A 22749-nucleotide genomic window follows, 5' to 3' on the forward strand; every position below is an offset into this window, starting at 1 on the left:
GTCGGAGACGCCAAACCGTAGAACCAGCCTATCGTGTCGTCAGAGTCTCAGTAGACATCAGCTTGACACTTGGGCTTGGGCTTTCCCCACAAGTACACGTGAGTACTTGTCTCCATGCATATCATCCTTGGTGCTTAGATATGCTTTACGTGGCAGATGTGGCTTCTCAGCACGGAACGCGCAGAGCTCCGCTACTTCAGCGATCCAGAGCAGGTGCCAGAAGGATATGCCATCCTCTCTCACGTTTGGGACGCAAAAGAGGCATCATTCCAGGACCTGGAAGACCTGCGGCAGACTTGCGCGATAACTGGCAATATTCCTCGCGACCATGCGCCAGACAAGGTGCGCCAGTGCTGCGTCGTTGCAGAACGCCATGGCTACCTCTGGATCTGGAACGACACCTGCTGTATAAACAAATCCAGCAGCTCCGAGCTTTCTGAGGCCCTCAACTCTATGTTTCGCTACTATTCCCTGGCGAAGGTTTGTTATGCCTATCTTCGAGACGTCCCCACCAGCGATGCGGAAACCTTGCGTCAGGAGCATTCCGCCTTCAGGACGAGCCGATGGCATATACGAGGCTGGACCCTACAGGAGCTCATTGCGCCCGCGTTCCTCATCTTTCTCTCGGAAGACTGGGAGATACTCGGCACCAAGATGGAAATGTCGGACGTGCTGGAGGAGATCACCAGCGTACCCGCGACCGTCCTCAAGATGGAGAAGCCAATTTCCGATGTCAGCGTTGCCTGCCGTATGGCTTGGGCGGCCAAGCGCCAGACAACGCGAGTAGAGGACGAGGCGTACTGCCTCATGGGCATCTTCTCGATCAACATGACGACCTTATACGGCGAAGGGAGACATGCCTTCCAACGACTGCAGGAAGAGATCATGAGGTCTTCGATCGACGCGAGCCTCTTCGCGTGGGAAGATGCTGAGACTTCCCGGCTTGATCTTGACTATTCGCAACATTCCCTCATGGTTCCTGGACATCCCCAGTCTTGCAGTCACAGAGCACCCGCTGCATACCTACTTGCCCGATCTCCAGCAGACTTTTCGACCTCCGCAGGTGCCCAGTTTGTTCTCCCACCATCGGAACGACTCTCAAACGAAGTAGTACCAGAGGTGCGTTCCCAGGGTCATATTGTGCGCCATCCAATGTCAACTGCTCGCTTCTAGACGTACACCACAAATGTCATGACTTCCTTGGAGCTTGCTGGGATTCCCACTTTCTCCATCACTCCCTACGGCATACACGCCCATTTGAAGGTCATGGATATTTCTCCAAGTTTGAGCATCGGCCTCATTTCATGCGTCATCAACGTTCGAGGCAGAGAAGACATCCTCGGGTTGTTCCTATCCCCGTGTACTTCCGCTATGGATTCCCGCCGACCACTCTTTCATATTGGAGCGCTCGATTTCCACCTCGTTTCCCATCGGACCGTCCTACTCGGAGACACAAGGAGCAGCGTGCACATCTATCACGATAGCCCACTCGTTTCTTTTCCGCAATGGAGAGAGATCTACATTACTCATCGGCCTCCGCCTAGTACGACGAGTCTAATTCCTCATATTCCGTCCAGCTGCACCATTTCTCCGCCGTTTCGCATTCCCCTGCCAGATATCATGAAGGGCCTACCAGATTGGATACTCTTCACCATGACGCTGACCGAACCATCATGGAAGGGAACCCCTCCTATGGCGTTGACTTTCAAGCACACCAACGGCTCTTACTTGGTTGTTATCCTCGGCATCTGCCGCCGTGACACGGAGCACGGCCTACAACCCCGTTACTACAGCTCTCCATATCAAGGCTCGTTCCCGCATTGGGCGATAGTCTTCACGCCTAACGAACGACTATCCGAGACCCCGTCGCATGATTGTTTGCGAGACCATATTCGTTGCTGGCCACGACAACGGAAAATTGTGCCTGCCCCAGCCCTCCCGTCTGCAGGTCACTCCAGCGGGTCAAACCCGTTGGGACCTGCCGAGCTGACCGTCTCCTTCTCGCGTTGCCCAATCAGCTCAGGCGACACCCTTGTGCTGAATATCAAGCATTGTAAGCTTCATTGCGAGTATACTAGCGCAGGAACCGACGCAGCTGACGAAGATCGCAAAGGACGAGGAGATGTGTCTGTAATGCCTCATACAATATATATATTACTTGGCTCCGAGATACTATAAGAACGTGTCAAATGAGTCCGTGAGAGGGCTCTGGCGTCCTACGTACTTGACGTTACCGAAGGATTGTAACTACTTAGCTCACAAAATGTGAAGTCCACGGTGTCCATGTGCACCGAAAGCTCAAGCATAACCGAACGCCTCGATATGGAGTACGACGCTGGGTCCGCCGTACAAGACGGAGCTGGGGGGGAATTTGAGTGCCTCCCTGCAGGTCTTAGCGATGGCAGGCCCGCCGCAAACTACCGGTAGTAAGTCAACATTAAAATATTAAAGTCTGATGGGCGGTAAGATTGCAACGCACCCGTAACGGATAACCTTCCCCCGCTTGCGTTCTGGACTTCGTGCCTCAACAAGCTTCCTAGCTCTGGGCGTCCAGGAGTGAGGTGCACAGATGAGAAGTCCTTGAGCTCACGCGGCATATTCATAGCAGTAGGCGTGTCCTGCGGCGAGTACATTGAATCACCATCGTCTGCGCGCTGCATGTCCCCGGTGCTCATGGGAGGCATGTCGTCACGGTTCATCATCAGGGGCATTTGGTCGGACTTCTGGTGACCGGTGATGAAAATACGGACGACGATTTCGAGCCCGGACGGGGCGAGCTCCAGGGCGTTCAGGAGAGACCTGGTTATCCATTCAAGTTGTTCTACGGATGAAAGGTGAATTAAGATTGTGTGTTGTAAGACGTAACAGGCTGCTGACTCACTGGAATCACGGATAGACCAGATGAAGACGACCTTCTGTGTCCTGGCCTTCATGTTCTGCACGTCGCTGTACACCCCGCGGTCAGCGAAGTGTACATATACATATAACCACCGACTAGGTGGCACATACCTCACGACGCCGAGGAACATTGAAATCGCCAGTGAGACACCGGAACCGCCTGAGACGACCGTGTGAGCTCTGGAACGCTCCATACATGTTACAAATAGGATGCGTACCGGCCACGAGCACAACAACGTCGTCGTTCCTCAAGTTCGGTGAGAACCCATACGGCCCATCGACCCACACCTTGACTTTCCCGCCCTTCCTGGCCCTCTCCGCTAGCCTCTTCGTGACGCCGTCACGCACATTGATTAAGAAGTCGAGCTCCTCCCAGTACGGCAGCACGTCCTCATTATACTCCTTCTCCTCTCCACTATTCAAAGTCGAGTCGTCCTCACTGAGGTCCATTCGCTCCATCTTCCGAGCCTTGCTCTTGCTCTTGAGGAGCCTGTACCGCGTGTCGACGCTCGCGATCGTGAACGGGTGCGCCTCGATCGGAATCGTCGACACCCCAGGCATGATGAGGTACGCCGCCTGACCGGGTGTCCACTTGAGATGCGAGGGCCGCGTAACGCGCAACCGGACGAACTGGGGAGAGAGGAGCACAGCGGTAGCAGATAGGCCGTCGTCCATGCCGGAGGGTCCCGTGCCGCGCGTCATGGAGAAGAGGTGATTATTGAAGTAGACGAGGCGCAAAACGCGAAGGAAACGATCCAACCCCCAGATCAGGAAGCAGGGGTAGATGTAAACCCCAAGCCGGGCTGCTTGGTTGGCGTGGTAGTATGCGCCGATGAGCATAACCCTTCGTAAGCCATGTAGTCAGTGTATGCCATGCGTAGAGGTCACAATTGGTAATCACTCACAAAATAAGGGAGAAGTGAGCGAAGAAGAAGAGCTCGTAGAAGCGGGCACGTATGGGACGGAAGGCGAGCAATAATACGATGGTGTACGCAACAATGGCTGTCAGACCGATGCGGATGAACATGCTCTGGTAATTCATAGGCACAAGGCTATTTCGTCGTTAGCCACACCTGTTTGTGTAAGGTAGTAGTAATTCAGCACTACTCACAATGGGAACTAGTTCCAAAATGACGGTGGGTTAGTGGTGATGCAAGGCCAAGCGGAACTGTCCCGGACTTGCCTTGGCGCCAGCGTGAATCCAAAGTAGTATCAAGTTGACACGGGCGGTCATCCGATGAAGGTAATTGAGCTATGAGGGCACTCGTCAGCTAACAGTCATTCATTGGACATTGATCCGAGTACCTTGTCGTAGCTTACACCCGTAATGTCTAGAAAGTCGATACTGTCATTTAATAAGCGTTGTATATCGGTATGGAGCGCATATACTCACATGCGAGCACGTTGTTTTTGGTCCCGAGAACAGTGACAAGCGGAAATTGGCTCACGGCCAGTGCTCCAGCTCTGCTCGAATAGTACCGCCAGTCAAGTGGCTGCCCCGCCAGGTTGGTCGCTGAGGGAGGACAAACATCAGAACACGCATACACGAAGCAAAACGAAACCTGATACTCACTGTTAATGAACTCCCAGGTGAACAACGCAACGATATATCCGACAGTGATGAATGCCTCGGCATATGTGATACTCAACAGCTCTCCGAATTCGACCGTGTTCCGGAAGGCAAAGACACGCCACCAGTTGACGATCGCCAAAGGCAATCGGCTCAACTGCAGCTTTCGCTGCCTCACCGAGCCTCCAGGAGCTTCGGCGTCTGCCATACGCGCCGGGCACGGCGAGGAAGCTTTGGAGCCGACCCACGAAAGGAACTGAGCAATCGCAACGAGGCCGATGAAGGAAGCGAGAATCCACCAGACTTGTTGTGGGTAGAGATGATTGCGTTGCATCCAGATGAGCGTGTCCGGTGGGATGGGTGGCCGCATCATGGACGGCATCATGGGCATCGTGCCGTTCGTTTGAGAATTATCCATGGTGGCTGCCTAAGAAAGGAAAGCAAAAAGAACCAAAAGGGGTGACGAAGGGAAGGGTTTAACAAGGATGAAGTGGGGTGTATATGGTGGAATGGTATATAAAGGGAACTTCGGTCGCGGGGGCGATACAGCAGCACCAACGTCACCGCGTTGCTAGCGATCTCAGTCCCGGCCGTTACGGAAGACGGCACCCTCCACAGTTGGATCAGCACAAGGGATAATGGCAAGGGGTTGCGCATCTCCTAGTACGCGGTACATCAAAGCGCGGGTGTCGCGCTGTATTGCGCTGGTACAATCCTCTGCCCCGAATGGTATGTTCTTCTGACCGTAGTCGGACGAGCAACCCCGCTCGTGATGACCTCGCCGTGGAGCACAGCTGGATATCGCTATGACCGAGGAAAATCATCTTCACCGCCCTGCATCAAGCGGTGCAACTGAAGGCGGGAAAACCGTGGGCGCATCGTGTACTCATCCCCGAACGGTCAACGTTTGTTTTCGCAAGCGGTGAATTACTAGCCTGATGCGAAATGCTTGGCTTAATGACGGAAAAATCATGGAACTGATATTGGTACTCACCACGACACCGTGGGGTAGCCCCGCATTGCACAACGGCTTACGAGCCATCTCCAGTGGTAGCTTCGCATGCAGTCCCGTTCTCCACTGTCCAGGCGACCAAGGTGTATTGATTATATCATACCGGCCTGAGTATCCTTCTAAAGCGCCTTCATGTCGACAGCAGTATAGCGGACTCTAGAGGATGCCTTTGCGATAGATCACACTAGCTGAAGATCTATTGCCGGAAACAAGATCTTGACTATTTGAGGGTCCAGCCGCTCATTAAGACCGGCCCCATCACTACGGCAATGCTTGGGCGCAGCGCTGAGAGCTCTCAGAGAGGTCTTTCTCCGTAAGCTTTCCCCAGCGGACGTAAAATAAGTGCAGGGAGGGCTATATGCGGTGTGCGATCGCCGTGCAACGCCGGTCAAGCTGACGAGAGCATGTCAGGAGCCCAGCCATTCGAGCAGCAGACGCATTGCTCGTCCGTCAGGCTAAACACAAGCAGCACAGGAGGCCTTTGCACGCAATTGCTTTGTGGGAGTGATGAGAGTAGGCTGGTCGGCGGTCCAAGTCGCCAAGCTGGACGTAAGGCGTTGCAAGAGGAACGAAGCTGTGACCGGCGTCTACCCCTCCGTACCGCTTGGGTGGGACGCCGGGCCGACGACTCCGGGAATGTTCAAACAAGCTGTTCCAGGCCCGGGCTTTCCTACACGAAGCCTACTTGTCCTACAGGGACTTTTGTGTATGATCCTTCTCTAGATACGTCTCTCTACACAGGACTTCGCACGACCGGTAGCAAGCACGACGGCACCGCGGCTTGCCGGGAGCGGCTAAGCAAACACTGAATGTTAGCCAGCCTCCTCGAAAGGTCGTGGCTGAATCTAGTGGTACCGCTCGCCGAGAGCTCAGCACCGGCCGTTGTCGGTTCCGAACTGAAAAATTCTTCTTCCATATCATGTTTCAGAGCGCCATCCGGAACGTCCACTATGTTCCTGGGGCCATCTTAATTACACTCAGTCTCTCACCCTATCAAACTTCCGAATCGAAGTCGGACATAGAAAGGACAGGAAGTTCGTCGTCGTCTCGTCACCGGCTATCCAACCACACATACGAGCGCAATATCCAGGTCCGGATAGAGTCCGCCGTGCCATCGAGAAGTCGTCATGAAATGGGTCCGGCCATCACCATCATCGTCCTCGTTGTTTCGTGAGTGCCGGCAGGTCCGAGATTACGATATTGTTAACCTTGTTTCGCGTTGAATTGATTGGCTGGGCATGAGAAGCATTGATAGGTACATCCGTCAAGCAATACGGATGCCACCGCGGGCGCACTCAAATTACGTTTTTAGGAAATATATGCCAGTGCACAGGTAGATTGACTCAGTGACGTACATTCGCGTCTCGTGCCTGTCAGCGTTCCGACTAAGTGCAAGAATAGATGCATAGTTCAAGGCGCGTTATTTGGCAGGCAGAGCACAGATATCGTATTCACCGCAATGTTTGGACTGCTGTGAACATGGGTGATAGTGCTCTCAACTGGCAACCGTTCCTTTGCCTGCCAGGCACTTGCTCTACACAATAACGAGTACTACAGTAGAAGGCTCGATACAGACAGTAGATATCTGGCGCAGCCCAGCCGAAATCTCGTTCAGGCATCCCGCCTCGCGAGCCTCATGGGCTCTGTGTAAGATTAACGAGTTGATGTTCTTGTCGCCGTCTGCATTCGAGCACTGGCATCGCGGCCGTAGAGACCAGCTGGATCTTGTGGCGCTCCGTCAACTAGCATATAGTTTGCGTCTAGCAGATATTGGATAGCAGTGCACGAACGAGTGACGTCGCGGCGTCGTCATGTTCTAGGTTAAGTGCACCAAGCACAGTACTAATGAAGCCAGGGCGATCTGCGGAGGTTGGTGTGGGTGTGGCGCCGATCGCGGCAAATACGGAGACATCGTATCCCACATTGCCTCGCTCGCGGTCAACCCCAGCCTGGAAGCACGAAAGAAGGTAGGGGAATGAATGTGTATGCGGACGCCTGCTACGATGCCGCGCATCCTTATCCACTTCTCGTTCCATACAAGACGCCGTCGTTCTACTGTAGACAACAGGCGGATGTGGGCCAGACCGGTGCCCTACTTGCGAAGACGCCGATTCCGGTAAGTTCGAAGGCTTACGCACCATTTGAGGAGCCAATTGGCGAATCAGTACGAGAAATCGGAGAATGGGGTCGTGGCGCAGGGAGGTGAAGCATATTATTCGTGCGTGGTGGTATAGGCAATAATGCTGTGCAAGAGCGGCCATTGGTGAGCGGCGCCGCTGTCGCGAACCGCCATCTTGTTCCTCAAGATTAGACACCGGTGGCGCTTTCCTGGGCCGGTTTCTCGTCATATACCTACCCGCAGACGCAGAAATCTGGTCGAGCGGAAGGCGCGTCGGACCCGGACAAGAGCGCCGAGCTGCTAGGTACATAAAAGTGGTCAGATAGCCGATTGTCATCGCCCGCTCCGTGCCTCAGTCTCACAAGACTCGCCTTCCCGCCGCAAGCCTCCTACCACGACCATGACGTCCTCCTCAACCTCCTCAACCATCGTCTCGTCGCCGGGCAAGGTCCTCATGGCCGGTGGCTACCTCGTCCTCGACCCCGCGTACTCGGGCATCGTGGTGTCTACCAGCTCGCGCTTCTACACCGTCATCGACACGATCTCCGAGCTCCCCGCGCCTGGCCCGATCCAGATCCGCGTCAGATCGCCGCAATTCCTGGACGCGACCTGGCTCTACTTCGTCGAGTTCGATGGCCCGGACGTTGTGCGCGTCGAGCAGGTCGCAGACAAGTGAGTATTTTCCGAGTGCACTTCGCTCCTGCTGGGAGAATGGAATACTGATCAATGTCATGTCGTCCGATCGCGCGCTGCGCCGATGTGGTCCGTTTCGCTCGCTACTCGATTCCGACTCCTAATCGGGATCACACCAGCTCAGCGAGCGCCTCCGCGACCAAGAACAAGTTCGTACATCTGGCGCTACAGCGCACGTTGACGCTCGCGACCGAGCTCAAAAGCGCTGGGACGTTGCAGAACTCGCTCTCGCATGGTTTGGACATCACTATTGCAGGCGACAATGACTTCTACTCCCAGCGCGCGCAGGTCGGCCGGTGTTCACATCCACTTCCATGGCACGTTGGTGCTAAATTACCTTATAGCTCTCCGCCCAGAATCTTCCGCCAACCCTGGAGTCGCTAGAGAAACTCCCTCCGTTCAACAAGACCGGCGTGCGTCTCGCGGAGGTGCACAAGACGGGCATGGGATCCTCCGCGGCGTTGATCACCTCTCTCGTCTCCGGGCTCCTATTGCACCTCAACATCATCCCCGCGGACTCTTTTGCGACAGAGGGTGGCACAGAATCCGCCAGCGAGGGGCGAAAACTCGCGCACAACCTCGCACAGTATATCCACTGTCTCGCGCAGGGCAAGGTCGGCAGCGGCTTCGACGTCTCCGCGGCCGTGTTCGGAAGCCAGCTGTACACGCGCTTCGACCCTACCGTCATCGCGCCCCTGATGTCCGATTCGACCGTGAGTGTCCGATTGACGAGGACCTTGGGGTTAACGCTGAGGATGCATGATCTTCGTAGCCCTCTCATGAGCCACTGCATCCTGTCATATCGCCTTCGAACGAGGCATGGAACTACCGCGTCCAGCCGTTCAAGCTCCCCCCGCAGACGCGGCTCATGCTCGCCGACGTTGACGCGGGCTCTGACACGCCCTCGCTCGTCGGCAAGGTGCTGAAGTGGCGGAAAGAGAATCCCGAGGAGGCAAAGAAGCTGTGGGACACCATCGACGCGCTCAACACCAAGCTGGCCAAGGTGCTGTCCGGGCTCTCGGATACTGAGACGAAGAATCCCACCGCGTACCGGAAGGCGGTGAAGTACATCTCGACGATCCAGAGCGTGCAGTGGCTCGCGAACCCGAACATCACGCAAAACGGCGACCACGCCGCGTTCAAGGAGGTCATCGAGACCTTCGTAGAAGCACACCAAATAACCGAGGCGAGTTTGTCTTTCTGCTCTCTGTTCCGCATGAGCGCTAAGAGTGCTGCAGGACATCCGCGCTAACATGCGCAAGATGGGAGAGCTCTCCTCCGTGCCAATCGAGCCACCAGAACAGACCGCTCTCCTCGACACCTGCGTCTCTGTCGCAGGCGTCGTGGGCGGAGGGGTTCCGGGAGCGGGGGGCTACGACGCGCTCTGGCTGCTCGTGTGCGACCCGCCAAATTGCCCGCGCGAAGAGCTTCCCTCTGCGCGTGTCGAGCGGGTGTGGAGCACGTACAAGGACTTAGACGTCTCGCCACTCCTCGCGTCGGAGAGCATCGCGAAGGGCGTGCGGGTAGAGAAGTTGGAAGAGGTCAAGGGGCTAGAGGAGGTCGTGCACGCGCACTGACACACCAGGGTTGCCGCATATGCAGCTCCCGAACGTGTCGGAGCTCTCGCTTATTATATGATATCCTGCTGTACATGTATGATGGAAAGTCCGTGATGCAACTAATGATCCAGTCCGTACGTGTGAGAACCATCTCTAGCAGCGGCGCGAAGACAGTTGTGATAAGTTAGTCAGGGAAGGGGCAGGTGGTAAACATAATGCGCGTGTCTATGAATGCGTGTGTGAGCGCACAAGTGCTGAGATGTCCGACAACAGGACTAAGATCCGACCGGAGGGAAGCAAGAGTGGGGTAGAGGGAACGGGACTCTCGGGGATGGCAAGCCACCGTTGGACGCACTGTCGCCGCCCTCTGCCAATAGGTGCCACAGTTCGGCTTTACGCGTCACCGTCAGATACAGATGGTTGCGCGCCCCGCGGGAGTCCAGGCCTTGCCAAGTGCGAGGAAGAGTGATATGCAGAGGACGACGACGCCGAAAGACGCGCATGCGACCGCGGGCAGCTTTGAGCGCGAGTACCAAGGTTCGTGGGGCGCCGAGAGCTTGATGTAGCACGTTGCTGGGAAGATGAACGCGAGCGCGGTTGCGGACACTCCGCCTGTTATTTCGAGCATGACGCCGAGATCGCAGGTAACGAGGGCAACTGGTGTGGGGACAGCCGATGTCAGATGATGTAGTACAGGAGATGCGCCACGAACACGTACTGATCATGGAGGAACAAAGGATAGAGGTGGTAAAGAAGACGTGACGTTGCATGTGGAACGGCTCGCGGTCGAAAAAGTATTGCTCGATCACCTCTCGACAGACAAACAGCTCCAGGGGGAGCGTCGTGAACATGTTGAGTCCAAAGCAGAATCTCGCAACATTGATTAAGGTATCATTCTAGATAGAATCGAAGTCAGCTAATCTGTACAAGAATGAGAGACCTCAGCGAAGAAACTCACAAACCCGAAGTTGTTCAGTATGTTGCCTTGCGTCTTGTCCGTGAAGACGATGTATGCAGATATCGCTAGCGTGCAACAAGCGACTAGGGAGATCGCCGTCGAGATATGCGTGACCTTGTTGAACCGATCCAATGTTGGTGTGCGCAAGCTCCCATATATCAATAGCGAGTTATGGTGGCAGACAAAAGCGAAGCTGATGACGCCAATAGCCTGAAATACCCCGTCACCCAGAAATGTCCAACGTGCATTGGGGTTGCCCTTCAACTCCTCGGGTACGTGGGGGCCCTCTATGAGAACGGAGGTGACGATGATGAGCATGCCTATCAGTGCCAATCCGGATGCGCGCGACAGCTTGTGGATATCACGGTAGAGGGAGAGCGGGTAGGAGACGCATATTGTACAGAGAGCGATAACGAATTGCCGGTTGGCGAGGAGGTTCAGGACGGGGACACGGTATAGGTTGGGAAATACTGAGCGAATGACATGGGGTATTGTATCACCTGTTTGAAGTGAACATATGCCCATTGGCAGCTTTGCAAAACAAGAGTCACGTACCGATGATGATACCAAAAGCACACATGCCTCCGAACGCAAATGCGAACTGAAAGAATGACACTGCAGCTCGGCCGCTTGAACCAAAACAGTGATTCATGATTCCGATGTACGAGTTCTGACCGCTCAGCTTCGCATTGAGCACAATCAAACGAATGGTCCAGTCGGTGACACCGCACAGGACGACCAGCAGGACGAGCCCAACGAAGAAACCGGCTTGGCGAACAGCGTATGGGAGACCTGACACTCCGCGTTAGAGTAACTGTTAACCCCGAAGCATTCGAAGCATACCAATGATGCCTGCTCCTAGTATTGAATTGGCCATATTCGCTACAGAATCTAGCAGGCCTCCGCCTGCAAGCCTCTTCGCGGCCAACTCCTCCAGGTCAATCCTTGGTTCCGAGTATGCGTCCTCCGGGCTGTCGATACTACGCCTGATAGCCGAGGCATCCAACAATCCGACCAACAGTGGCATTGACTGTTCGCCTCTCCGACCACTCGTGCGGGGAGATCGTCCGTCCTGCCTGCTGGAGTGGAGCTGCGAGAGCGCAACGCCATCGAGTTCGTCATCATCCAGGTCGAATTCTGCAGCAGCACCAATGGTTACACATGGGGTCGTAGATTGACCACTGTACCAGAAGACTTACTCACCGGTCTCGCGGCTTTGAGATGTTGATCGTAGAGGAGGTAAAATCACCTGCACGTCCTCCTGGAACCGGACGGTGTGACCGGGCTTGCCTCCGCCCACATACGTATCCCCGTCCATATCCCCGTCACTGAGTAGCTCCTCGTCGCCATCATCGCTTCCATCCTCCACGGAAAAGAGAATCTGGCCATTTGACCGCGCGGAAGAAGGGCCGTTGCTAGAACTTGGGACATCCTCCTCAGAGTCGTGGAGTAACGGCTGGCTCAAGCCACCTTCTTCGTCCCGGCCGCGCGTTTTGCTAGTTCTACCAAGCATGAGTCGAGATCATAGGACGTCCTGAGACGACTTAGAGTAGCAGGGGCAGCGTGGCACGGCTGAAAGAGCGTGAGCAAGCCGAGAACGCGCCGTGCGAGCTCCGGGCATGCTGAGCATGTACTGGCCCCCGCCGTGCGCGGCAAATCGAGTCCGCGACTCCCGGTTCAACCACCATAATCAAGCCTTTGTCTGTGGTTCAAGCTCGGGATGGCTATTGCACATGTATGTACACGGTGACCATCCCAATCAGTGAACTAATTGGACAAGCAGGCTGCCATGTTTCCCGCCGAGATCCTTGACCACATCCTCGATCATCTACACGATGATTACAAGGCCCTAGGGGTGTGTGCTCTTGCTGGACGTGCCCTCCTCCCAACCTCTCGGTACCATCGATTCAATGGTCTTTACGTCGACCGTTATCATGCAGGAATTCTGCAAGCGTTTCTTGTGGAGGCCCCGGACCTCGCGATGTCGATGTCTGCCTTGACGTATCAGCCTTTCAGCATGTTCCGCATGGGCTATCACGAAGACGCCGCAGACGTGACGGAGGATCTGCTTCGACTCTTGCCCAATCTCACCGACATCCGCATTCCAGCTCCGGCCTTACCTTATCTTGCGCAGTTCCGCTCCCAGTTGACACATCTGCGGCTCTTCGAAGTATGGGTTTCAACGCGCCGGGAATTGCTTGCAGGACTCTCGTTGTTTACCGAATTACAAGAGCTTGAACTGTGCGACCCAGCGCCGTGGATCCGTAGTGACGAGGATATCGAGGACGCACTTGACCCTCCCGCGCCTCATGTCCGCACCGTCTCCTTTTGGAATTCGACTTGTCCCCGCATCATCACCGGATGGTTTGATTCGCAAGGAATAACTCCACTCCTATACCGTGCCAAGCTCACGATACAAGCTCGTGCCAGTGCGTCGGCCTTTGTCCACCAATCTTGCGTGCTCGCACCCTTGGCTCAGGAACTGGAGGTGGTGTTCGCACCTAATGGCACCATGCAAGGTGCGCTCGTTCACATACGACTTCGACGTCCATTGCCTCTCACGCGGAGCTCCAGATGCTTTACAGGATACAGATCTGACTCTCGAGAGGTATTCCATTATCCACTCTTGCACCCTTCGTTTCAGGTTCTCTGAGATGTGCGTGGCGGAGAACAAATCGTTGTCGTGGATACCAAAGATCCTTGGCCAATTGTCGTCTGACTCTCTCCGGTCGCTCACGATCTCGTTGGTTGTCGACAACGTCGAAGACCTCCGGTCGCTCATGTCCGAATGCGCGGTTCGGGTCCTCACTACTGCCTATTTCGACGACATGCGAGCCCTAGACTGGGCTGCGATAGGGCAGGCGCTCAGTTCGGAACGTCTTAGAGGTCTGCGGAAGGTGGTGTTGGAAGGCCGCGGGAGTCGATCTTTGCTGGAGGACCACATCAGGCTCAATTGTCCTGCGCTGCATTCACGTCGTATACTGACATTACACGCGGTCGCGAAGAGCCCCATCTGGGCCGAATTACGGCCGCATCCATATTAGCCCGTTTCCGACAGATCCTCCGTAATTTGAAACAGCACTTGAATGCCTGCCCCTTACTTAGGTGGAGATCTGTCAATGTACCAGATCGTAGTGATTCAAGAACAGGATGGACGCCAGCGACTGTGTTTGATTCATTTGGACCATCATAAACTTATATGAAAGCTTCGCCTCATGCGGACGTGAGATGTTTGGGAGCCACTTCTCATGAGGACGTCACCCAAATGACAGGTTTTGCTGTACTCACGCAGCTCGCGGATCAGGGTGTTCACACCTCACACCGTGTCAGGCAAAGCCTCAAGCTTCAATTGCCTACCCGCGGTATCACTCCTAGTAAGATGGCAGTTATGCATATGGTGACGTGCTATCGGCACGATCGGTATGGACTGACTCGCTCGATCAAAGTATGGACTGACTCGCTCGATCAAATCAGTAGCGCTTGTCAAGGGCATGAGAACTTTCCAGCGCCTCGATGCAATGGCCGTCATCCTCTCCCATTGTAAGTATCTCATGCGAGCCTCCCAACAGCTCTTTGTCGAGTGACACCCGGCCCTTGCAAAATAACCAGCATTGTCGCCTTCACAATGGAAGGCATACCATTGCTTCAACATGCCAGTCATCAGATATAAGGTTCGATAACTTTTGCTGAGCAATAATCAAGACTTGGACTTATCAAACGCATCCCCGCTTTGTGTGTTTCAGAGCCCCTCGTGCCACATAATGTTGGTCAGTCTACAGCATGCGGCTTTTGAGCCTGCTGCGCCACCGGCGGTCGTCCCAAAGCTCAAATATGAGGTGGGACTATTCCCTACGGAGCGTAATGCGATGCGAAGTCTGCCAATATACCGACGCTGTGGAGACCGGTGACCAACGAGTGTGAGTTCCCAGATCTATCATTACTCGATGTGCGAGTTGTGCTTCCCACCGAACCCAGCCTATTGCGGTGTGCCTTCTGTGGTGTGGGACTGTTGGCGACGCACTGCCGCGTTGACAACCTCCTACGTCTGACGCCTGCGCAGGAAGTGCGCCGGATCGCGGCGCAGTGACTACCCGGCACTGAGATATAGCGATGGTCTCTCCCTAACAAGGTTTCGCACCCTCTCTTGCCAGGCCCATTCCGCTCGAAGGATCTCGCCTTCCTCCTCTATAACACTCCTTGCAGCTTGCCTGAGCGGGCCCAGGCATGCAGCACTGATCTCAGGAGACGAACATGTGCCGGACGTCCGTCTGTCGATTTCTTTTGGGTTCTCGTAGCAACCCTGGTACCCCGAAAACACAATGGGGCTCGGATGTAGCGGAAGCCAATGGCTCTGGCCCATCTTCAGCAACCACGAATGCTGAAGCGTTTCCGGATTCGGATCATGATGGCACGGAGGTCAAAGCGGAGGATATGGACAGTGGTAGCGGTGACATAAGCGCCGAAGCAAAGCGGGAGTCCATCTCTTTTAATCGAGACACCCTTCTTTCAGACACCTTCTCCACGACCTCTGACATCTGCCAGACACACTTTCTTGCCACCTCGCTGCCATTCAACTCTACCTCGTTCCTCGCTGCATACTTGTTCAGCTTGCGCGAACATAGCCTCAACCACACCCTCCTGCCCATAGGCTCCTATCATCCCGAATCCGTGGACAGACCACCGCCACACCCTGTCATCTCACCCATCCGTCATAGTCTTGGGCTCGACCCCGAGGCGCTCAAAGTCATACCTTCCTTGCAGCCGGGCACCGCGGAAGAAGAGCGGGCGCGTCGTCGCGAGGTTATGTCGTTACAAGAGAAGTTCGACATCCCCAAACTCCTGCAGCAGGTCGACGCGGCCCGGGAACCGTCTCGCGCTACGATAGCCTCCACTCACTCTCGTACCAAGAGAACAGACGATGAGAGGCTTGCCCGACAACGCGACAAATCCGTTCCTCGTTCCCGCTCCTCAGCGCAACTCAGAGGACAAAGCACTCGGCCCCGCCGTGAGGAGGCCGTCAAGTGCACAGTGACGCCCGTGTCGTGGGGTAACCCCTTGGCGCCCCCACCATCCTTGAACGCGTCCACCGCTAGCCTCTCCCCTAACGTCGCGTCGACTGTGCCCCCCTCGTCAACCACCGTCTCTGAACGAGCGCGAACAGTACTCCCAAAGCAGTCCTCCAAGTCCCTTATGTCGAGCTCCGACATGAATAAGCAGGAGCGAGCACCGAGCATCTCTGCGTCCTCTTCTCATGCGTCACGCATACTCGCAACGGGCAGTCGGCCGCGAACCAGTGGCACCACATCGCCTCTAGAGTCCGGTGTGCCCGTCGAGCTTCTTAGCTTGGAGGAGCTGAGGAAGAAGGGTTTGGAGAGTATGGACTCGTGCATTGCCCGTGCGGAGGAGCTAGGGAGGCGCGTGCGGGATACTACGTACCCTTCAAGGAAGGAGATCTACGAGAAGCTAGTCAGGGTCAGTGCCATATCTCTGTTCCATCTGTGTTTAACTGGATGCCTGACGTTTCGTCAACATAGGAGGGAAAGATTTCAAGTCGGATCGAGCGACCCATCATCCCGTCGGATCACTCCCCGAAAGATGCAGAGAGAGTAACAAGCTACGAAGGGAGGTTGCATTCCAAGCGACCCACGGATCGAGTGGGTTCTGACGTATCATACGGTATCAACGGTGGGATATTGATGCAACTCGTTCAGACGTCCAATGAACGGTCTACAGAAAGCTTGGCGCAAACGATAGATTCTTCACGTAGCCGAAGTCGATCACGTCCTTCTACGGTCGAATCGACACATAGTGGCAGGCATCTCCGCGACGGGCAGTCGACAGCGGTGACTCACCAGAAATCGGCTCAACCTAGGAAGGAGCCCTCACGAATTGGAAGCGGCGGCAGCGACTTACCAGCTCAGCAAGCTTCCTCTCCAGCTCGCGATGTTCGTACGCGCCACAGGCCTACTCGTTCCCGTCCCAACCCGACATTGTCGGGTTCCACCTACCCCCACACGTCTCCTGAGAACACTGCTCGCGATTCTGGCTTCTCCACGCGCACTGAGGGTCACGCTGATAGGACCGCCCGCTCGTCTAAGCGATCTGGCGTATCCACAGGAGCCTCGTCGAAGTCCTCAGTCACGCGTCCCTATCGAGAAGAATCTGGAACGTCTGACTCCAAATCGTTTGCGTCGCTCAGCTTGGATCACGCCTCCATACAATCTAGTCAGTCAGGGTCACTTTCGTCGGACCCCGGAGATAGATTGTCGGTACGTACTTCAATGGTCAACCTCCAAGCAGCTATCCGTAATGGACTGACCGTAGTCCCTGCAGCCGACCAATCACCGCTCCTCCCATCGCTTCCAATTTTCACAACCTCCAACTGTTCAATTCGCCACCAGCACCGCTAGGCACTCACGTTCCACACGGAAAGCTTCTCGTAGTGGCCAGGATGTCATAGAGTCAAAGGTCGAGTCAGAGAAGGCGACGACGCAGTTCGGGGAGGAGACTCCATTCGAGGACACTGACTCTCACGCGGGAAGTGACAGTGAAGAACAGGATCGCAGATGGTCTACAATCGCCATCGTCTCTGACGCTTCCCCCATCTGGGAGGGCTCCCAATGGACGTCGCAGGATGCCGAAGAGGAGGATTCCGAATTTGAGAGCTCCATGACAGGAGAAACTCCCCGGACGGCTCGTGACACAGCCTTCTCCGACCTTCAGGCTTCCGAGGAGACAGTGCTCGGGTCTAGAGCAGCGACTGCTTCGGAACGTGACATGGCCCCGAGCTTCCCGTCCAGCACCAGACCTGCCGCCGTGGCTCAGGCAACGGACTTCAACTCTTCCTCTGAGGAGAGTGACTGGCTGGCCAAACCGAGGCCGGCCGAAATCCGAGTATTCGCCCAGTCGAGCAACGCGTCCTTCACTCGCTCCCAGCGGTCGTCCGGCATTAGTTACGCTACCGCGAAGGAACCTTCATCTGTGGGCCGTGACCCTCCCGAGTCGCCTGTTACTCCCCGAGCTCCATGCAATCCGCCTCGCAACGAACCTGAGACACCCCTGCTTCATTGTGACTTCGGGTCTATCGTGGGCGACAACACTTTCAGTATCGTGTCCGAACAAGTCTTCGATTTCGACTCCTACAGCTTATTCGCCAGCTTGTTGAGGCCTCCCCCAACCATTCCAGGAGAGGTTGCTCCTGACCACGTAGAGGTCACTACTACACCTCCTGTTGCCCCGCGGAAATTTCTGAGGGGACGGATCGAGCCCGTCTGGAGGGAGCCTCCGGTAGAGCCGACGCCAGTGGATCATGCAGGAACCAGCATCAGGGCAGCAATCACGGCCGAGGCTTCGAGCGAAGAAAGCCTGTCACAATCTGATACGTCCGATTTGGACCACAAGTCGGTGCGGCTCACGATCTTCCCCAACGCGTCCGATACGACCTTTGCGACATCTTCGGGCTCTGGCTTGTCGCATGGGAAGCCGCTCTCCTCTACAAGGCAATCTTCCGTGCCGAAAGAACAGGACGATGACAGCGACGAGGACGACCCATTTAAGGATCCGCCATCTTACGATAGTGTCGTGTCATCTCGCAGGCGCGTTCAGAGCGATGCGAGAGCTCACAAGCCCCGACTCTTGCTGGACAGGCGCTTACGAGAGAGTTACGTCGAGAAAGTGATAGTGAGGCACGAACTCTGCGAAGCGAAACGCCAATCCCGGCCCAAGGAAGCTGAAGCTGAAGCAGGTCGCGGTAGGAAGCCGGGAATCTTAGGCAATCTCAAGCGCTGGAATCCATTTGGCTCTAAGAAGGATGCATCGGCGAAGAACAGGCTCGGACCCCGCAGTGGCCCTTCTACCGTTCACTGGCGGCCGACTGCCCGCCCCGGACTTCCTGAGTGAGCCTTTCACGCCGCTTCCACATTGCGTAGGTCATCAGTATGAGTTTCTGTCTCCCTCTTGGGTCTCTTTGCTTGTTGAATTATTATATCTTGCCGCAGACTTGAGTTCTTCTCTCAACATCATTCTAGCATCTTGTAGCTCTGATTTCGTCCCTTACTGTACAATCATCTCGATGTCTCCGTTGTTGTATCCTTGTCCACCCTATGCCTCATATATGCCCTTATGACCATGACCATATGATTTATGCCATTTATGTCCTCAACGTTCGTCTCTGGGACGCTTGTGTATCTTCCATTGTATTCGGTGTATCGTATCATCGCCTTGTTATCTGCCCTGACACAGATTTTACACCGCATCGTTCACCAGTTGTACATGGAAGCCGTGAGAAGATGTATACGTAGACATATCGTCAAGGTACGACCTCCATAGAAATTATACTAGTAAATGCAGCACGAAATGAACAAACATAGCAGACGTCTATTACCACTTGACAGCCAGCCCAACAACCTCGCTCTCCACTGCCCTATACTGGGTGCGGAACAGCCGCTGTCGTCTGGCCTCTGCGTCCCCATCCAGTTTCGTGGACCACCCGACCGGCCCCCCCGTTGGTTCGACCGGCTTCGTGAGTTCTGCAAGGATTCGACCCGCGAGCTGATCGGCCGCTTCGAATGCTGAACTGATGCTCGCTGGAGAGCCGTCGACAGGTGGGGTGGGAGGAGGTGTCGGAAGCGTCCTCCAGTACGCCGCCTCGACCTTCTTCGTCCATTCCCGATCTCCCCACTTAGGGCCGACAGGTGCTGCAGGTAGCGTTTCATCGGCGTCGAACTTGACACCTGCCTCTGACCAATTTCGCGAAAAGCCCTCTTCGTCGGCGTCCTTCGCAGGTTGCACGGCGCGCAGCTGCCCTCCTCCATTCACACATCCGCTCGGACACGCCATGACCTCGACGTAGTCATAGCCCCTGTCCTCCTGCGCTGCGCTACCGGCCGCATCCTTCCGTACGGCCCGTCCACGTGCACGCAGACCGGCCAGCCTGCCGGCTGCTCCTCTGCCGACTTGGACACCACTGTCACGCCCAACCTTGCGAACAACGTTCTGCAGGTTGCGGAAACCGTAGCACTTCGCCCCGCGGAAGACGACTTGGCCAGTCTCCCGATTCGTGACCGTGTACTCCTCGTAGTCCGCCGTGCGTACCGTCTTCGTTGTCACCTCGAATACATCGGGGTTTGAAGACGACGAGGTGAGGGTGGAAATGATTGAATGAAGGTACGATCCAGAGCTCGTGCCAGGGTGCATGAGCAGCTCCGGGAACGCGAGATCCGCGGATAACATCCCTGGATCCGAACGTTGATCATCCACGGTCCCGAACATAGCACCGCGAGAAAACGACGTGAGACGGGGCACGTTCTCGTCTGATACAGGAATGGATAGATCCCAGCCTTTCTCTTGCATCAGGAGCTGTAGCTCGCCCGTAGTGATCACGCAGTCAACATCGCGTGTCGCGTACGCTTCGTTGTAGAAGTCCTGCCGCGAAGCTTCGAGCTTCTTATCGTAGCATGGCATCACCGTGACGTGGTAGATCTGATCAGGCCTATAGGTGTAGTGTATCCATGCGAGGATCATCCATAACGCCCAAGAAGATGCGAGCGGGACGATCAGCACACAACTCCGACATGAGATGCATGGGGGGATGGGAGATGAACACACGTTTTTCCCCACTTTGCTCCGGACCATTCCTTCACGAGTGTCCCCATGACCTGCTGTGGGCTCTTCGTCCGGCTGATGAATGGCAGCATCTCGGCGTGCGTCTTCTCGGCGTAGCATACCCAGCCTGGACATGCGCTTGCAAGCATTGGAAGCTTCCCTTCTCCGTTCTTCCGCTCGGTGAACTCCTTCGCGTGCTCCAAGAGGGTTATGTGACGGGCGAACGTAGTGTCAAAGACGTGGGCGAAGCCGAGCACCTCCTTGCAGAACGCACTTACGCGCCTAAGGACTTGGAGAAGGCTAACATTCTGTGAAGAGCTGGAGGAAATGGAAGCAGCGAGGGATGCCAGGCATTGGGGCGCGATTGAAATAACAGGGACCTTGTGATCAGGAGATGAATGGGGTGGGTTGTTCTCCAGAACATTCAGAACCTCGGCATGGGATTGCATGGTAATGAGGACAGACTCCGCAGAGGTAATGCAGCCGCTATAGACCTGGTCAGCCTTTTACAATAGCATAGATATACGCATAGAACGCACCTGCACGCGAGACAATCATTCAGACTGATCTCTGCTGTGGTCAGCTTCTGCTTCCCGGCTGTCTGTCCCGCGGTAGGTGCGTTCGTCGAGACTTCGTAGTAGGACCCGCTCGAATCGACTTGGATTTGGGTCTTCCATCAACACATTTAGTCGTTTGAGATGAACAGGATGCAAAGTAGACACATACAGCAGCCGCGCCCGCATCCTGAGGTTCTGGTTTGTTCGTCTGCTCTACGGGTTTGATGCAGGCTTGTGATGGCGTTATGAAGTCATTGAGGTCGGTGAGCGTCTGACATCAGTTAATCAGCATTCCTCTGACCGAGATAGCTCATCTTATATAACATACCAAGGCTCCTGAAAACGCCATCGACAACGCGAGTGGTGAAGGAGAAAAGGGTAAGGGAGAGAGGGCAAGAGGAAGGAGCCGACGAAAAGTAGCTACCGCTGACTCAGATCTCGATTATGTACCCGGCACAGCCACCAACCGGGACGTTACCGCTCATTTGCTCGCATGCTCCGCCAAACTACACCGTTATTAGTCTTTTTGTCTGACACTTGTTCAGTGACACGACTCATCGCATACGAGTCTCGAAGAGATACAGAGCATCCAAATATTGGTATGTGCATTCAACTGTATGCACCAGTGTCCTACCAAGGCACCGTCCTCATCCCCTTGCTCAAACTCCCAGTATGATCCACCCTCGTACGTCTTTTCATCATCCGCCAGCAGACGATAGATGACCTCTGCCCCCACTTCTGGATCCTGCGCATGCGGCAAATAACTAGTGAAAGCCGTCTTCAGCAAGCCTGGTGCACATACATAGTACCGGATCTTCGGCTTTCCCGGTAAAATCGGACTCGCGGCACTCGTTTCAGCCTCCAAGCGATTGTTTTCGGCGACTTGCATGTGTACGGTGAGGCCGTTCAGGCCGATCTTACTCGCGCCGTAGGGCACGTTTCGATTCATCTTCTTTGTCAGCGCGTTTTGGATGCTCCCGAGCCCCGAGCTGACATTGATAACCTTCGGGTCAGCGGATTTGTGAAGGAGCGGCTGGAATGCGGTGGAAATGACGGCGACGGAAGTGAGGTTGATGTTGAAGATGTCGCTGTAAGTTGCGCGAATGGCGGATGATGGGAGGTCGTCCTCAGGAGTGCGCGTGAGGACGCCAGCGTTGTTGACTAGGACTATAATGGGGGTTCGGAGGGTAATGGGCGCTCAGAGACCTGGACGGATGGATACTCACCATCAAGTCGACCGTAGGTCTCTTCGACGTACTTCACTGCAGCCGCGATCTAATCGTCGTTGGAAACGTCGAGCTGGAGCACGTCGACGTTAGCGGTAACGCCGGCGTCCTTTATCCTCTGGACAGCTTCCTTGCCGCGATTGATGTCGCGACTACAGAGGATGTATGTGTAGGATGGCTGTCGCAGAGCGGAGATATGAAGGGCCCAGTATCCGAGCCCCTGGTTGGCCCCGGTGACAAGCACAACTTTGGAAGCCGAAGACATGGTGCGGATGTCGATGAGTCTGCCGCTAGGACGTATCCCCCCCGATGCTTTTATCTCCTTCGCTGCAAGGGATCACCCACCGTGGGTAGTATACGGCTCCAATTGCAGTCCGACCCACATCGTCAACCTTGCATTGAAGTCGGAGTTGCTGTGGGTCACTTTGCCAATTGTGTATAATCTCACCTTGACCAGTCAAACTGGTAGGCGACCACCTCGATTGACCGGTCCGAAAGTGACACTGACCCCCTTAGATAAGGTTACTGATATTGACTTGGACTGTAACACGTCG

The 22749-nt window shown here is 55.3% G+C and overlaps 7 protein-coding genes across 7 annotated transcripts; 3 read left to right on the forward strand and 4 right to left on the reverse strand.

The window, feature by feature from the left end:
* Nucleotides 1-20: 20 nt before the first annotated feature.
* DICSQDRAFT_78880 (HET-domain-containing protein) lies at nucleotides 21-933 on the forward strand (the record flags this gene model as incomplete). Its single annotated transcript, XM_007361634.1, has 2 exons — nucleotides 21-98; nucleotides 157-933. A coding segment is annotated over exon 2 (777 nt), but the record flags the coding sequence as incomplete, so codon positions are not given.
* Nucleotides 934-2167: 1234 nt separating this feature from the next.
* DICSQDRAFT_177735 (uncharacterized protein) lies at nucleotides 2168-4886 on the reverse strand (the record flags this gene model as incomplete). Its single annotated transcript, XM_007361635.1, has 11 exons — nucleotides 2168-2417; nucleotides 2480-2821; nucleotides 2882-2946; nucleotides 3010-3058; nucleotides 3117-3742; nucleotides 3804-3928; nucleotides 4010-4017; nucleotides 4078-4150; nucleotides 4204-4229; nucleotides 4292-4411; nucleotides 4472-4886. The coding sequence occupies 11 exons, from the start codon at nucleotides 4884-4886 to the stop codon at nucleotides 2299-2301; spliced, it is 1968 nt and encodes a 655-aa protein (XP_007361697.1). The 3' UTR covers nucleotides 2168-2298.
* A 3113-nt stretch (nucleotides 4887-7999) lies between these two features.
* DICSQDRAFT_50463 (phosphomevalonate kinase) lies at nucleotides 8000-9869 on the forward strand (the record flags this gene model as incomplete). The annotated part of the gene is made up of 5 exons (XM_007361636.1): nucleotides 8000-8271; nucleotides 8412-8580; nucleotides 8637-9011; nucleotides 9065-9482; nucleotides 9514-9869. 5 exons carry the CDS (start codon nucleotides 8000-8002, stop codon nucleotides 9867-9869), a joined length of 1590 nt encoding a protein of 529 aa, XP_007361698.1.
* A 388-nt stretch (nucleotides 9870-10257) lies between these two features.
* DICSQDRAFT_51852 (AAAP amino acid permease) lies at nucleotides 10258-11836 on the reverse strand (the record flags this gene model as incomplete). Its single annotated transcript, XM_007361637.1, has 5 exons — nucleotides 10258-10508; nucleotides 10570-10747; nucleotides 10810-11309; nucleotides 11365-11601; nucleotides 11653-11836. The coding sequence occupies 5 exons, from the start codon at nucleotides 11834-11836 to the stop codon at nucleotides 10258-10260; spliced, it is 1350 nt and encodes a 449-aa protein (XP_007361699.1).
* A 662-nt stretch (nucleotides 11837-12498) lies between these two features.
* DICSQDRAFT_132582 (uncharacterized protein) lies at nucleotides 12499-13902 on the forward strand. Its single transcript, XM_007361638.1, has 3 exons — nucleotides 12499-12544; nucleotides 12593-13328; nucleotides 13384-13902. The coding sequence occupies exons 1-3, from the start codon at nucleotides 12530-12532 to the stop codon at nucleotides 13851-13853; spliced, it is 1221 nt and encodes a 406-aa protein (XP_007361700.1). The 5' UTR covers nucleotides 12499-12529; the 3' UTR covers nucleotides 13854-13902.
* Nucleotides 13903-14407: 505 nt separating this feature from the next.
* On the reverse strand, nucleotides 14408-21331 carry DICSQDRAFT_78890 (iron hydrogenase). Its single transcript, XM_007361639.1, has 9 exons — nucleotides 21298-21331; nucleotides 21139-21240; nucleotides 20952-21082; nucleotides 20416-20898; nucleotides 17143-20299; nucleotides 16521-17078; nucleotides 16344-16463; nucleotides 14553-16281; nucleotides 14408-14480 (listed from the first exon to the last, which is right to left on the reverse strand). Exons 1-5 carry the CDS (start codon nucleotides 21316-21318, stop codon nucleotides 19189-19191), a joined length of 1848 nt encoding a protein of 615 aa, XP_007361701.1. The 5' UTR covers nucleotides 21319-21331; the 3' UTR covers nucleotides 14408-14480; nucleotides 14553-16281; nucleotides 16344-16463; nucleotides 16521-17078; nucleotides 17143-19188.
* A 69-nt stretch (nucleotides 21332-21400) lies between these two features.
* On the reverse strand, nucleotides 21401-22460 carry DICSQDRAFT_143767 (NAD(P)-binding protein; the record flags this gene model as incomplete). Its single annotated transcript, XM_007361640.1, has 4 exons — nucleotides 21401-21475; nucleotides 21604-22136; nucleotides 22196-22244; nucleotides 22278-22460. The coding sequence occupies 4 exons, from the start codon at nucleotides 22458-22460 to the stop codon at nucleotides 21401-21403; spliced, it is 840 nt and encodes a 279-aa protein (XP_007361702.1).
* Between the last annotated feature and the right edge of the window lie 289 nt (nucleotides 22461-22749).

The sequence above is a fragment of the Dichomitus squalens genome, assembly GCF_000275845.1.
Source record: "Dichomitus squalens LYAD-421 SS1 unplaced genomic scaffold DICSQscaffold_3, whole genome shotgun sequence".
NCBI classification, from domain to species: Eukaryota; Fungi; Basidiomycota; class Agaricomycetes; order Polyporales; family Polyporaceae; genus Dichomitus; species Dichomitus squalens.